Source organism: Microchirus variegatus (genome assembly GCF_963457635.1).
Source record: "Microchirus variegatus genome assembly, chromosome: 18".
In the NCBI taxonomy this organism is placed as follows: Eukaryota; Metazoa; Chordata; class Actinopteri; order Pleuronectiformes; family Soleidae; genus Microchirus; species Microchirus variegatus.
The window spans coordinates 10105207-10121220 of NC_139819.1; the positions used below are offsets into that span (position 1 = coordinate 10105207).

The following is a 16014-nucleotide window of genomic DNA, read 5'->3' on the forward strand; positions in this document are numbered from 1 at the left end:
AAAAAAAAACACAGCAGATCCTCATTCAGAATTTATTTTCATAGTTTAGTCCAACACTTTGTCATTGAAGCTGTAATCATGTTTTACAAAGCTTGTGGGAAATGGAGGTGGAGTAAAATGTGTTATTTTTACATGAAATTGATCTGAGACATCATGGCTTTTCCCGCACTCAATAACCTCTCAAGGTTTTTTTATGTGTTGTAAATAGTAATTGCACCTCTGCCAAACTTTCTTCATGCCCCAGGCAGGCTGAATGGAATGACTGTGACTGCAAAAGTTTTCACACATAAGTTAACAGATAAATGAAGCTGTATTTTTGGTCTCTTCTTAGGTTTTCCCATTCTCTGCTTAACTCTAATGCCATGTGTGTGTGACATGGAATCAAATGAAGACCTAAATCCTGACACGGATGACCTTCCACTACGGGCCAATACTAACCATATTCTTGTAAGACATTATGTGCTGGACCTGAGTGTTCATTTTGAAAGGAAGGTCATCAGTGGTAGTATTGTTCTGTTCCTGGAGCCTTGCAGTGGGAGTAAAACTAATGCTAAGGATGGCATTGGACCTGCAGTTGGTAATGGAGCTCAAGATGCTGAAATGAGTCAGGAGTCAGTGTATGGATTTCATGATGTGGATATAATAGAGGATGGAACAAAAGGACCCGAGAAGACTATGACAAGCACGGAGAAGGTGATTGGTGTTGGAGAAAGAGATGAATTTCACACCCTCGCCGGGGTTGGGTCAAAGACTGCAGCTGAAACAAAAAATCTTCATTCTTCACATTTGTGGCAAACCACTAGTGACTGTGAATTCACCTTAGTGCTGGACTGCTGTGACATAGATGTGTCAAAGATCGAGGAGGTGGATGTCACCTCTGTCTCAGCCATGTCTAGTCTCCCATCAGGCGACACATCGGAGGCGTTGGGGGTCAGTTCAGTGAACCCACAAGCAGCCTTTATTGAGAAACTCATATCCTTGCCTTCGAGCCAATGGAGGCAAAAGAACCAGCTCTTTTTGCTGTGTAGCCGTGCCCCTGGTACTGAGGATAGCAGCTCTCTGCATTTTCATAGAGACCGATGGAGTCTGCAGGTAAGGAAGACGGGGGTCACGTCCCCTCGGGAGTTCCCTCGTGCTGTTCGGATCTGCTATGAAACGAGGCCAACAGGTGGCTCTGTGAGGTGGATCAATGACCAGGATGGCAGGTATGTAAAATCATATAGTTAAACAATGGTTTCTCTTTTAGTTAGGGATGAGCCAAGATGATACTCTGTATTGTTATTGGTCTAATGCAGGTCAAATTCCCTGGATCAGGTATCGGAAGAAGCAATAAGTAAAATCTGATGCAGTCTGTAAAGCCCAAATATGACGGAAATGCTCCATTAAACTCCACTAAATTGTTTAAAAGAGGTAAAAGACCGTTTCAGTCTGAAGCAAGCTAATGTTTTGATTCTGGAATGTTGAAACGTAAATGTAAATACACATTCATCGAATCATGAAAACCTGCTTTCCAGGCTATTTTGTTCTCTGTGTGCGCATTTGGTGAATCCTTTATGCATTTAAACGAGGGTTGTTTATTGTTTACCATTGTTTACCTCTCCAGGGTGTGTGTTTACACTGCCGGGTCTCCCATCAACAACCGAGCCCTCTTCCCCTGCCAGGAGCCGCCTGTTGCCATGTCAACATGGCAGGCATCAGTACGGGCCCCCAGTGAGTGTTTGGCTTTGATGAGTGGAGAGGAGCAAGCTGTACCCACTGAGGATGGAGACACACGTAAGCTGTTTTTTAACATACACTTTGTGGCAACCAGAAGATTTAATGCCAGGTTTTATTATTATAGGCCAACATCACAAATTTGCCCCATGAGGCTTTTATTCTGTGCAATGTGCAGCTTCTTCTACCTTCAGAAAATGAGAGTTCTTGCAATGTTGCTTGAGTTTAAAAGTTTAACTTTGGTGAAGAGCACATGTGACTGAATAATGAAATGGAACAAACTGGCAATTGACTCCAAAATTTCCCTTTCATTTCTTTCTCTAAAAGCTGTCATATAAAAGTCTTTTCATCTTCCTACCCCTGACATTTGAAATCCCCTCTTCTTTCTCTACTCTGCAGGTTTTTCAGTGTGGAATTACTTCGTCACGATGCCCATGCCTGCTTCCACCTTCACCTTGGCAGTGGGCCACTGGTGCCAAGTCACAGCAGAAATTCCCTCAGCATTGGAACCAGGGGTGAAGGACAGGACATATTGTGGCACGACTGCCAAACCTGGGTCTGGGGAGCAGACTGAGGCTGAGCTTGTGTCTGAAATTGGAGGCTTATCCAGCAAAGTAATAAAGGGCTCTCCACTCCAGACTGGCAGGTATCATATTTTTTTATCTTCTGTGTTATTCCGCCTCTATTAATGTAAGCCTGGACTTTCAGCGTTCTATGGTGAAACTTTCCTTTTGCCATTCAAGAAATTGTGCAGTCAAAGTTCAAGTGACGGATAGTGCGCAGCACTCAATCAGCTTTTTATGACAAGTACATAAAAAGTTTGCACCATAGCGAGCTGGGTACAGTTCCCAAGAGCAATGAGCAAAAAGAAGCAGAATTGAGTAAACATTTTATAGAAGTACAGGACATAGAGCACAGACTAACACGAGAGCTGGCTCACCGTGGGCAGGGCAGGGTTGGGCTGGGGTCTTCGTCTTCACTGGCCAAAAAGTTGCAAGTGCTGCCAAGGGTTTCCAGTAATCGTCCTCCTCCCCTCATGGTTTTCCTCCAGCGGCAGCCCAGCCGTAGCCTACTACACGCCCCAGGAATCTCCCACTACAAGGAAGGCCTTTATTTTCATTGACTGGCGGGAAGGAAAGTTGGACGTTGCTCGAAAAACCTTTGGAACAGTTCCGATGCTGAGGATGGAGTTAGTGTTGAGTTAGTGTTGGGTATTGGTTTTAAGAGCAATGAGGCTGTTTGTCAAGACATCATTTTTTGGGATTACTGTACTTTGTTAGGTGTATGTATTACATATTTTCATGCTTAGTACAGAGAGACAGGACTTGTGTGTGCCATATGTGATTCACCAACTCGAGACGTGTTTTCTCTCAGTATGAAAATTCATTAAATCATTGTAATTAACCTTGGATTTAACTTTTCTCCCCCATTATAATCTGCTGCAGTGGAGACCAGACCACCTGCTCGGATTCTACATTGGCTTACACTTCCCTTGAGGATGAGGAGTTTTCTGAAACTGATTATTCAGGCATGGTTGATGACAGCAGAATCTCTTGTTCCCATGGTGACTACCCTTGCCGATTTACTGAGCAGTCGCCGAGGTCCCAGCGGGTGATTCCATACCGTGTGTTTGGCCCCGTTGGCTTGCTGCAACAGGCCCAGGTGGAGTTTATAAAAAGAAAATGCTGAGCTAATTATATTTTATTTGATTAGAAGAGTGAGTTAGCATCAGCACATGTCTGTGCCACCATACCATATGTTTTCAACCACCATCTCTTGGCAGACTGTTGAATGTATGTCACTGTATTCTCATAAGATCCACTTGAAACATTCTTTATAGTGGGGATTTAAATGACATGAACACTTATGATGTCAACTGACAGACTTTTGTCCATTTATTCAGTTCTCAGCTCATCATAGGTGAGCCATAATTTATTGTAAAACGTTCTGGTGACAACAATTGTTTGTTACGGCTTTGTGTATCAGCAGACAAACAGCTGCTTTAAGTGGAATTTGTAGTTTTCTGAGGTCTGTTTTGAGAAACCTGTTGCTTTCCCTTTGCAGATGGGAGTCTTCAAGCTGTTGCCACGATGTTTGGCTGCAGCCCATGCCGTTCTTGGGGTCCACCCCTTTTCCCGCCTTGATGTCCTCATCGTTCCTGCAGGGTTCTCCAGTTTGGGCATGGCCAGGTAAGATTTTGAGCGCAAATTCTGAAAGGTTCAGATTAGTAAAATTTTTATAAAAGGAGTAAGATACAGTTAAAGGGATAAAGAAAAGTAAAAATGAATGTTGACGTGATAATTCCTTGTCTTTTACAAATTAGAGGTGCAAAGTCCAATTGGTCTATAATTACAATTCATCAATTTAAATGTATTATGCAGTGCATCAAGGAGAGGTGTTTTTTTTTTATATGTACACTTTAACCAAGGTGATTGGTAGCGTATGGATTCACCGTTTCAGTGAATCAATAACATACACAGCTACTTTAGACCTTTACAGGCACATGATGAAAGTACTCTTCCACTCTTTCTGTCGCTCTGTTTTGGTCTCCACCATCTTGTGAAAAAATATCTGTCTCGAATATGTATATTAACTAATTAGTAACTCGTAAATTGGGGTGGTTTCCCACTTATTCTTTGCAGTTTGGGATGTGGAAATTGGTGCCTTGTGGGTCTCTTTGTTGCTGTGTACTATTGACTAGGGATGGCCATTTCTAAGCTAAACTGCTATTGGAATATTGGAATATTCCAAACTTGAGCACATGAAAGCTGGTGAAAGTAATGCAGATTCACAGCATGTTGAGCTAATGGGAGCATCTATTGAGATGCTTTCAAAGATCCTGGTAAATGTGGGATCCACAGTGGGTTGAGTTTAGAGAAGAAAGAATCAAGAAATGTCATCACTTCTGCAAACACATATGGAGTATACTAACTAATGCTTGCTGCCACTGTTCACTATACATCAATTAGTGATTGGAGTAGAAAGATTTTTATTTTTTTATGGCATTATTGATAAACATTTGTTTTGTAACTTTTTAATATAATAGGAATAGTCACCGTAACTGATCGATTTCTTAATAATCAAGCTAATAATTGAACACACATGCCCATCCCTGTGTTCTGCAGGAAGGTGTCTGCATATTGTTATTTGCAGCTTGTCAGGAAACGGAATATCAAAGATTTGCCACACTGAAGTCTGAAGCTGAACTCAGCACGTTGTTATTTCTCAACTTTGTCCTGCTGCTTCTGGTTTGATTTTTCAAGTAATAAAATACTTCTGGCTCGAATGATTAATGACATACTTCAGATTTCAAAACACACTCACTCTGTCTCAATCTTTTTTGTGGAGATCCTTCACATTGAAATTCTTTAGTGAATTAAAGAGTTCAGCTATAACTCCCTCTAAGCTTTATTCAATCACTTGTCAGCCCTCCTCTTTCCCAAACACAACAGCTTTCAACACTGGCCTGTGGGACATTTCTTTTGTTTTTTTACGATATTCATGGTGCTTATAAAAGGATGTGGTACCATCTCTGTATTTTTTCTCAGCAAGAAAGGTAACATTAAAAAGTTAAGCAGTACTTGGGTCAAGCTGCACAAAATGTAAATATATTAAAGTTGGCAGACCAAGGAATCTTTACTCTCTTCACCAGGCCTCATCTTAAGCACTTTTCCATATGCCGTCCCTGTCTTCTGTAATTGTCCCATTATTAACCCTCTACTTTTAAATCTCTTTCTCTTCCTTCATTCTTCTTCCAAAACTCTTTCTTTTACTCTTTCTTTTTCTTTCTTCATCTCTCACTGTTTCCCTTACTCCATTCCATCCTTTTCCCTCATCATCTCCTCTCATTCATACCCACAACATCTCTGAACCTGTTCACACCATTTTTTTTTCACCACGATGTTGGCACTCCCACACAAGACAGCCTAGTTTACTCCGTGTTTCAATTTCTCCGTCCCCTCTTCCAAAACATATCACGGTTCTTCCATTTTTTTCTCTCTTTAATTTAAAGACAAATCTTAACCTCAGACCCTGACCCTCTTAATGAAAAGGGTGGTTAACCCACTCTCTGGGTACAAACACAACTTACTCAGTCATTAAGTACATAGTCTTGTGTGTTTATGTGTTTTTTTGCAGAGGTTTCAGGTGGTCAACAGGCTCTCTGCTCCACACTAGACCTATGTGTATTTGTGTGTGTGTAGTTTCAGTGGAGGTCTGTGGCCTGGTTGGTGGCCACTAAGCCACAGGATGACAGATTTACTGTAATATGCAGCATAGATAATTCTCCTCTTTGTATTTGTTTGTTCCCTTTTCACCCTCAGTTTCCTTCCGCTGGGTTTTTTTTCCCCACCTCCACACTATGGTGGGGAAAAATATGGAAAGCAATATGGTTGCTTTCCATATTTTTGACTTCATGTTTGACCCTCCTGTCCTCCCAACCTTGTTGTTTGGTCAACTTCTCTTCAGCTTGGCATCTAGCCGTCTAAAGCAGTAGTTTTATAGTGTATAGCGTTTTCTTTGCAACTGCTTTGGTTGTGTATTTGTGAATGAAAACCAGCTCGAAGTTACGTGAATAATGTCTTCGTCCGTCTTCTTCCTCACTCTTTGGTTGTCCTTGTTCTACAGGATATGAGCTCAAGCCTGAGTTGAGACGCATTCCGCCTGAAAATTCTGACGTTATTTCCAAGACTGTTCTCAATCAGAGATATTTTGAAAGTATAGAGGTTGACAAGACGGTTGCAGTCTGGATCGAGTTCTTCAACTTTGCATATTTGTTTTAACTACTTCACCCAAAATACAGAGTGCTCTGTGATTTACAAACCCCTCCCTCCAATCTTGAGAAAGTATGTCTCTCTCTGATGTATTTATTTAGAACAGACATTATATGCTTACACAGACACTGTTCTGCTGTGGTACTAGTTGCAGATATTTTCTTTCCTGTATGTGAATAGCTCCCAGGCACTTGTCCCCTTTGCCCTGACTGCTTAAACTGTAGTTAGTTGCAGATGACTGAGAAAAGATTTAGGGCCTTCATTAAGCTTCAGACAGCACCTGCGCTCACTCCCTATAAAACGCTGCACGGTTCAACTGTTTGCATCCCACCCTCAATGCAGGTGGTTCAGTCTTGCATGCTAGTGCCACTGCATGTAACCACAGGGTTGTGCCATAGGGAAGACAGGGAGGTCTTCGAAAATAGAAGCATAGATTGAGATAGAGATGGGAAAAGGATGAAGAGGGCAAAGGCAGGATTCATGATAGGCCAGCAGACCCCCAGGATGTGGGAGAGGATGTGTGGATTATTTCCAGCAACAAAAGCCATTAGCCTCTGGAAGGACTTCAGAGACTGGCGCTATTTAATCTTGGGATTGGGAGGTATGTGGGCCCCAGTCATTGGGATGAAGCCAAGCAAAGTTTTTGTGCAGTGCCCTAGTGGAAACAGCAGGAGAGGAGGGGCTTTAGGCCAAGGAGCAGTAGCAAGGGGGCATGAAACTGTTGTAGTGTGATATACAGAGAAGGGAGGGCAACGGCAAAAAGTAAGGGGGGGGGGGGGGGTCACAGTGCCGTGAAGTTTTTTTTACACTGAGATACGGAGAGGGAGGGCAGGAAAACGAAGATTAAGAAGTCAAGTAAGGGCAGGTCTGCATTCAAGGGCTGTGCCACGTACACTGTGAACCCACAAGGCTTTCTGCCACGTGCACACACAAACACAAAGAGGACTAGGCTCAGACACAATGTTGCTTCCAGGGCATTAAGCCAGGGAGCAGTCTGGAGGATTTTGCATAACCAAATTTAGTTTATTTTGTGTAAAAATTTAAACCATCAGTCTGTTATATTTCCTGCATAATCCTTATGCTCCAATTTGGCATCAAATCAGGCATATTTTTTTGCCGAGCAATAGATTTTTCTTTTTGTCTCGGCCACATTTTTCTTGTTGTCTTTCTATCAGTTTCCATGACAAACCGGACACGGGGGTGGGGGATTTAGAAGCTCCGCTGTGTGAACCTCGTCCAGAGCTATTAGTAAAACTTTCAAGACATCAAGATCCTGATAAGGGAGAGGAACAAAAATACAATATGGTTAAACATTGATAGAGAAGTACGGATGACGACATGCACTGAATGAGAGGAAACAAGAGGAGAAAAGAGTTGGACAGAGTAGGGGAATCCCTAAAAGTCACTCCTGTTTCCAGTCCTTTTTTTTTTTTTTAAAAAGCTCTTTGTCCTGAGAGATTGAAGGACATGGGAATGTTGTAAACTGAAGCTGTAAATACTAACGAATCTGCTCCCAGTTGTCATGGTCGGACCACTCGCTGTTTACTGAGTAGTGGCTATTAGTGGTGTCTTTTTTCTCTGCCTTAGCTCATACTCTTTCTTTTTCCCTGTTTCTATTTGGATGCACAATCTCTTTACTGCATCACAACCACGTTATTTGGTTCCGACTGGGAGTGACAGGAAGGGCACGGCATTTCCTTGTGCTTTTTGAAGCTGGGGTCAATGAGTCCCGAAGTGTTGGCTGAACATGATAGGCCTAATCAGGGATGCATGGCCAAATGAAGACATGTCTGACTGAAGGCCCAAAGAGCGACAGAGTGGTGGTTTCCCTGCATTTTTTTTGTTGTTGTTGAGAAATGACACAAGTGTTGAAACAGGCCTCAGAGTAGTGCGGGTGATGTGGGTTTTGTTTTGCTTCACTGTAGACAGGCAGATTCCTGTGCTTGTTTTTGTATGAATGCACGTATTGTTCAAATAATGGGGTTAAGGATGTGTGCAATGGGATTACATCATAGGAATGCCACACACATCATTTGTCAGTGCCTGTTATCTTCTTCTCAGGTGATGTTTTGTTTTGCGTTAACGTGTTATTTGGTTAAGTCGTCAGAGCTTTAATCAAGTCACATTTCTGTGTGCAGTTCCTTGATGTTGCTGTTTTGGTGACGGGAAGGGAGGGCCTCGCTACACCACTTGATGGCGGGCTCAGATAAACCCAAAAAACACGTAAAAATATCTCTCAGCATGTCGCACTGCACTTTTATTACTGGCTTCCTTGATTATAGCAGTTTTATTCAAGCAGAATAACTTAAGCACACTGCACAACTTGCCAACCCATAAACATCTTTACAATGTAGTGTTGGCAGCATAGTTTTTCAAACTCTCCCCAAAGGATACCTACGAGTGTCCACACTTTTACATTTCTCATTGTGTGTTTTATTCCTCTAACACAACTACTGTCCCGTGCAAGGTGGCAGCCTGGACAGAAAATGAATCATGTAGTTAAACTTGCAATTCCGCTTGCAGTACAACCAAACTAGGTAGCCATATAACTGTCACAGGCACAAGGTAAAAATTATGACTGGTATGTACCTCTTGACCTCTCTAAGTGGCACTGGAGGATTTTCAGGCTGACTTCAGTTGACTGCATTGTTTGTTTATGAGCTTGCAGGATGTTGCATTGGTCATTGGTCCCTGTTGGGAGGAAGTAGTGGGCTGTTGTACCCTGCAGGATAATCCCATGCTGCCCTGGAACTCTCCAGTGCAATACCGGTTCTTTTTCATCTTTTATAGGGCCAGACCAGTAGGTTTGCATGTTTTAAACCATTAACTAGAGATTGCATACTCTCACCATTACTGCTGACCATTTCCCAGAGCATAGCACAGGTTTTTAGATAGATTTACCCTCTCCTGCAGAGACACTGGGTTTCATTTATTTCAGCGCCAGAAAAATTGTTGTTTCATTACATTATTCCCACATGGCAACACAACTGCAAGAAAAATATCTATTTCAAACTGTAACATCTTTTTAAATGCAAGAGCAAACAATAAATGCACACTGCTGCTCTGTTCAGCTTGTTTTTCCCATTAATAAAGCATGTGATTTACATGGCACCTTATCAATTCTCACCCAAATGCATTGTAAGCATAAATAAACACAGATTTTCAGTTATGAACTTAAAATAAATAAAATTACATTTCTGCAAGCTTCTTTCATGGCACTGAAATTACTAGAACATGACAACTAAATTAAGAAAAGTAAAGTCATGGAGTAAGTGAATGAATCATTCAAAACCAACAACATTTAAAAGATAATGGTGATCATTAAGGAAAGGTCATTAACTCTTAAATGCTATGTACAGTAAATGAAATATAACGGCAGTCCACAAAATGCCAATAAAAAGATGTTATTCTTAACCTGCTCTAGTTTCAAGCATCAGTCACAGTCTTTCGCCTCATTGGCTATGATTCCCCATCACTTTGCACCCTGACTGAATTGCAACTCCTGCCTCCTTGTTGACCTATGCCGCTCCCTTTCTCTCTCTATTCTTCCTTACTCCATTTCTTTCCCGGTCCTCCCACTGCTTGTCCTCCCCACTTCCTTCTGATGTCTCTGTGGATTTCTTGCCTTTCTGCTCTCCTCTCCAGTTTGATCTGTGAAGTAACCCTAGAAGTGTGCGACACAGACTCTGCGCTTTCAGGAGGTAGTTAGGCTATTGAGGGCGGGGAGGTTTGGGGGCGTGGGGGGTCGTTTTTTTTTTTTTTTGGCACAGGAGACAGCTGTTAATCAAATTGTCAAGGATGAGGTGCTTCTTTCTTCCCGCCTTGAGTGGATCTCCCTCTCTTCTGTACAGCCGCACAAAAGAGACTGGCAAGCTGAAAAGCCAGCTCTGCGTGCCTGCACCTGGACAGAAGCAGAGGGAGTGTCCTGTGGGCACTTTGAAAGTGATTGCAAGATTTTTAGGTGAACTTTATTTATTTTTCTCTTCAGTTTCCCCTTTTTCCGCTATTCGCTTCCTGTCAAACAGACATGGGACACCCACGGGAAACCTCACAAGCACTGGCTACTGCTATTCATCTTTTCTTGCTTGCTTGTCTCTCTTTGGTCAGACCTTTCTCTGTTCCCTTAATGAAGATAGCAGGGTCAAGTTAAGCAAGTGTTTTGTTATTGCAGGGACATTCCTTTCCAGTTATCTCGGGCCTCTCCGCTTCCCCTCTCTATCTGCAGTATTGACTTACCTGTTCTGCTATAGTACCTTTTCACACATGCAGGGGCCATCTTTTAACTCTTCCACTGCTTTACAGGAAAGGACACTTTTAGTGTAAACACACAACTCCAAGAACGACAGCGCAGCAACATATGCAATACAGTTTTTGAGATGCATATCAATCAACCATTTCTCGGGTGTGTTTGCAGCATTGCTCAAATTTATAGTCACCGTCATACATGCTGTCTTGTCCCCAGGTGCCAAATGTGCAGCAATTATAGTGGGTGGTTGGTGAGTGATGGTGTGTCGCTTGGAACTGCCCCAAGATGTGAACCCGCTAGCAACAGTTGGCATATAGTACTACATTTAACAGTAACACAGACACACTGTGCCATAACTCTGGATTAGGAGCTGCGGCAAAGCAGGCCTGTCAGTGCACACCCACTCTCCTAACTAATGGATGAGTCCATAGGACCCATTCAGTGGAAAGATGGATAGGTCCATTGTATGCTGTAGGGGACGCTGCTGCTGTTGGTGTGCTTCCTAGTGATGTCTATGTGTGTGGTATTGCAGCCTAGGGGCTAGGGGGGGTAATTTCATTTCTCTGTTCAAAGTCAGACGATTTAATCTCCATAGAATGCCTGTGCTGAACTGGCCAAAATGAGACATTTGAAACAAACTGCTGTGAAATGCTTTTGGTAATGCTTCCGATCTCTGATGTCTGTGTTTGCTTTTATCAATGGGGAATGAGCTGTGCTACAAGCTGGTCTAACAGTTGCCTGACATAAAAGGCTGTTTTTTGGCCAAAATGACTTGTATTTAGCTGAAATGTGATTCATTATTATAAAGGTATTAATGAGTGTTGAAACGCTGCATCATTTCACTTCACTGATCCCCTCAGCACCATCAAGCCAAGGTTTATTTTATTCAAATTTTGGTTGTTGTAACTGTTTCCTTTTTTCTGCATGCATCTTCCACTACCAAATCTGTCTCAAAGGACTAGTAATTTACCTAATTGTGAATAAAACATTTGAAAAGACCAAATATAAACCAATCTAAAAGACTCCGTTGATGTCCAAATATTAAGACGCATCAGTTTATTTTATCCTACAATATGACTACGGGTGGGGATCACAGAGTACCTTATTATACGCCACGTTATCACGATACAATTCTGTGATAATAAAAGACATATTGCGATAAGATATAGCGATATAACACGATATGATAACTGTAGTGAACAACATATAGTAGACATGGTACTATATGCTCTATAGTGCACAAAATCTCAGATTTTGTAGTCTCCAGCAAATATATTTAGATACTGTATACTGCGCTCTATAAAATAATTTAGCTTAGTTATATTGTGACCTATTTTTCAAAGTTGTTGATGTAGTTGACAGTGAGAAGAAATATTCCTTGCAGACAAATAATTTCCCTTGTACATTAACACCTGTTTTTTTCTTTCTTATTTTATCTTGTTACCTTGAGTATTTGTCAAAGTGATAATTGGTGTTGTTGTTTTTTTATGTTTATGTGTTGCTGTAATATTTTTGTAAGTTAGCGGTTGCAACCGCCGTTAACCCACACTCTGTGTGTTTCAGCTGCAGGGGCTTGTCTGAAACTTTTCGAGATGAAGAGACAGCTCTGCTCTTGTCGGCTAATTTCACTTCGATTTAGCCTTCATCCATCTTTCCATTCTGTCAAACACTTCTTATACAGCCTTAAAGTACTGAGTGATCTCAATTTCTCCACACCGTCTCATTCTCCAATGTTACATAAGAGAGAGAAAAAAAGGATTATTTATTATCCTGCAGGCAAGAAAATGTATGATATTATAGTCTTGTGAAACAGATTTGTCCAGTTCGTTTGACTGAGGCTGTTGTTGTGGAAAGAAAGCCTCCAATGGGATGTGCATGTTAATAGCTATGCTAATCTTCCTTTACAATAACGTAATCATCCTTTACAATGCTAATTGGGTATTTGTTAGCTTCTCGCTTATATGTTTTGTTATTCATCCACGACTAAAGCACTCTGTATTTATATGAACTGGGTTTATCTGACAGACATTGAAAGTGAGTTTTTTCCACCCAGAACTCATCATTGTCCATACCTGACGGCCGCCACAGGAAGTAAACAAAACACAGCTGTTGTTGTTGTGGTCTCCAATAAAACAGCAGTATACCATAACAGCAGTATACTAACATTTATCCACCTAAAGAAAACATTACATACACTAAATTATAGACAAATAGGTGTCCATGCTGTTTAAATTTTTTCACACCAGCATAATATTGGATGTAGATGAAAGCACACACATGCACGCACGCACACACACTCAAGAACATTCCTCTGGAGTGACATCAGTTTTTGGACTCTTTACTAAACAAGGAGCAAACTGCTCTGTGGATTGTTGTATTGTTAGGAGGATGGATCAGACATCTGTTATCACTTCCCAGCTGATATGGATTCAAAGTGGATTTGCTGAAAGTATGTGGGTGTGTGTGTGTCCATGTCTGTGCCTGTGACTTTCTGTTGGGTTTTACATTATGCCTTTAGCATATATCGTTGTTATCTTTTTCATTAAATCTCTGTGTGCGTGTGGAACATTTTTCTTAATTTCATCAGGTTCTGACCTGCATTGACACCACCAGTGTGATTACACCAGTGAGAATGATATGAATCTGAGTCTTTTTACTCTAAGTACTTGACAGCAGTTTGAAACTAACGTTGGAAACACGCCGCTTAGTTTTCATGCGTTGGCACAACACAGCCTCAACCGAATGGCAGAGTTGCCTCCCAGTTCCTGATGACCTCTGATATCTTTTCTGCTATTTATTTTCAGGCTCTGATGCAATGTCGTGTATGTGGGTGGGGTAGGCTCTCTGGGGGCCCCAGCTTGGCCCTTGTTCATGTGATCAGGCCCTACATGGAGTGGCATTTGTCCTGGACCTGTGGGGCCCCGTCTGGGAGCAGAGAGCTGATCTGCAGCCAGCCTGGAATGCCAGACATTTGAAGTCAGACTTGTTAAAAAAGAAAGAAGGGTGGTAGGAGTTTGGTCAAATAGACCCCTGTGTCTAAAATAGCCCACAGACTCTGTCCGAACGGGAGGGAGGGAAAATGAGACAAAGCTTCTTCCCGTAAGCTGACATTAAGAAAGGCCAGTCTGCGCCAACATTTGCCTGAATGGAAAAGAAATTTCAAGTGCTGCTTGTTTTCCATTTGACTTTTGTCTATCTCCTTACCTGTCTGTCATTGTGTCTTAAAGGGCTTTACCCACATTCTGCATGGGCATGTGGTTATGTCATGTGTCAAAATCTCACCATCAAATCGATCTTGTGTCAGAGACGGTTCAGCAGCAGATCAACAATTATCACACCTGGGAGTTAACACTGCACTTGGAGAAACGGCAAAACCTGATGACAAATATCTATCCATTTTCTCTCTTTTTCCATAATGTTTCTTTTCACACACCCACATGATCCTCAGTTCCCTTTTTTCTTTATTTTGTCACATTTTTCTCCCATCTGTTTTTCTTTGTTTTTTTGTTTTATCACCTTTAATTAGTTTCTTGCTGCCACTCACTTTTACACATACCCTACACACTCACTCAGCACTTTTTTTCCTCATTCCTATATCTCGTGGGGCTGTTTTACTGGTGTCTCAGCTATGAGCTGAGCTGGGCTGGGATGTCAATTACAGGACTATGATAGGGCTCCTGCTGCATTATGCATGGAAGTGTCCCACTGGGGGGAAAAATGGCCTACAGCCAGGAACGATGGATGGGGAGATGGAAGGATAAATAATGGATGTAGAAATGGACAAGCTAATCACTACAGCAATCTGTGTCTTACTAAATTGAAAATTTGCCCTGGCCCTGACACCTCTGCAGCTCATGGCCAAGCCACAGTGGGTGACTCGGAGTCGTGTGAGAAAGCACAGAAGGGCTTTAATCAGTATTTTATTTTGTGCGATGCAGAGCCAGTGGGGTTCCATGGTCAAAAGGTCACCTAAGGTTTTTCGTCTAATACGTTTTGATACAGAAAGCCCCTCTGATTATGATCTTCGTCCATCCCTCTGTGGATGTGAAGCCAAAGCAATGTTGTGCATTTTTGAATATGAAAACAATAGTGATCACCTTGCTTCTCCTGGTTTTCCGGGTTCCTCCTACAGTCCAAAAACATGCAGACCCGCGATCCTCATGTGGAGGATAAAGCGGTAGTAGATGAATGATCACCTTCAAAAAATGAAGGTTCAGCAACTCGGAAATTAAAAATCGAATTTCTTTATTACAATCTTTAAAAGAACATGCCTAAAATTAATCAGAATTCAACTTTAAAGGGCAATCTGTTGCACAGTCACAGATGCAGCCAATTAAAAAAAAAAAAAGGAATAGAATTCAAAGAGAGAGAGGGCAAATGTCAAAAACATACATGAGACTGGATCACCAATTATTAATTAATCTATATGAGCTGAAGGTTGCCTATAAACATCAGTAAATACAAAGTTATGTACAGTCACCAGAACATGTTGAAGTAACCTTGATGAAAGGGCACGGACCAAATTTATTTATCAATAGACCTTTTGTTGGGTTCTCGAAAACAGATTTAACATCTGGACGAAATTAACTTGTAAAATAGGAAACTACTTAAAGTTGAGGTTGGTTGTAGACTTCGAGACTGCAGCCTACAACTTTAATGTTTGTTGCCTTTTGGGTGTTCGTTGTCTTTTGGGTCTGACACCATATTTGGGTGAAATCGTCTTCAACGTCATCAACATCAAATTAGCTTAGTCGGTGAGATGAAGACGTGGTGACGCAATCGTTCACTGAATTACATTAACTAGGAAGTTGTTTGTGTTGCCTTTTGTGTGTCTGTCTGAAACTTGGCCTGGTAACTTATGCAATCTGATTAAGGGGTGGATATATATCGATATCATGATTACATTTTTGTGTGCACTGTTAATGGGTCAGATTTGGTTGTGAATGTTCGTGTCGGTGGAGGCATTTGCTTTTTGAGCCACTTACCAGTTTAAAGCGGCATGTTTTCGCTGATGCAATTATTCTGCCTGTGTTTGATCTTGGTGGAACAGAAACAATGTAACATTATTCGTTTGCTCCGTCCTCCGTTTGAAAACAGGCAACTAAGATAGATCGAAACACGGCTACACTTAGAAACGCAGAGTGAGTCATGTGGAGAAGATTTACATCTAAAAGTTACGCATGGCAGTTTCAAGGGTCACATTTACCAATTTGTAAAATATCCAATTCAGAAACACTTTGTGCAAAAGTAAAATTAAATTTGATTTAAAACAGCAGTGAAACT

At 41.6% G+C, this 16014-nt stretch overlaps 1 protein-coding gene across 1 annotated transcript in view; it reads left to right on the plus strand.

Annotated features, from left to right (window-relative positions):
* Positions 1-375: 375 nt before the first annotated feature.
* The window catches only part of aopep (aminopeptidase O (putative)), a gene marked incomplete at its 5' end in the record, with an annotated part of 69913 nt that continues 54274 nt past the window's right edge, over positions 376-16014 (plus strand). Inside the window, 7 exon segments of the mRNA XM_083905451.1 lie at positions 376-606; positions 608-617; positions 758-1205; positions 1604-1773; positions 2113-2359; positions 3159-3375; positions 3778-3902. Coding sequence (XP_083761577.1) covers positions 376-606; positions 608-617; positions 758-1205; positions 1604-1773; positions 2113-2359; positions 3159-3375; positions 3778-3902 — 1448 coding nt within the window.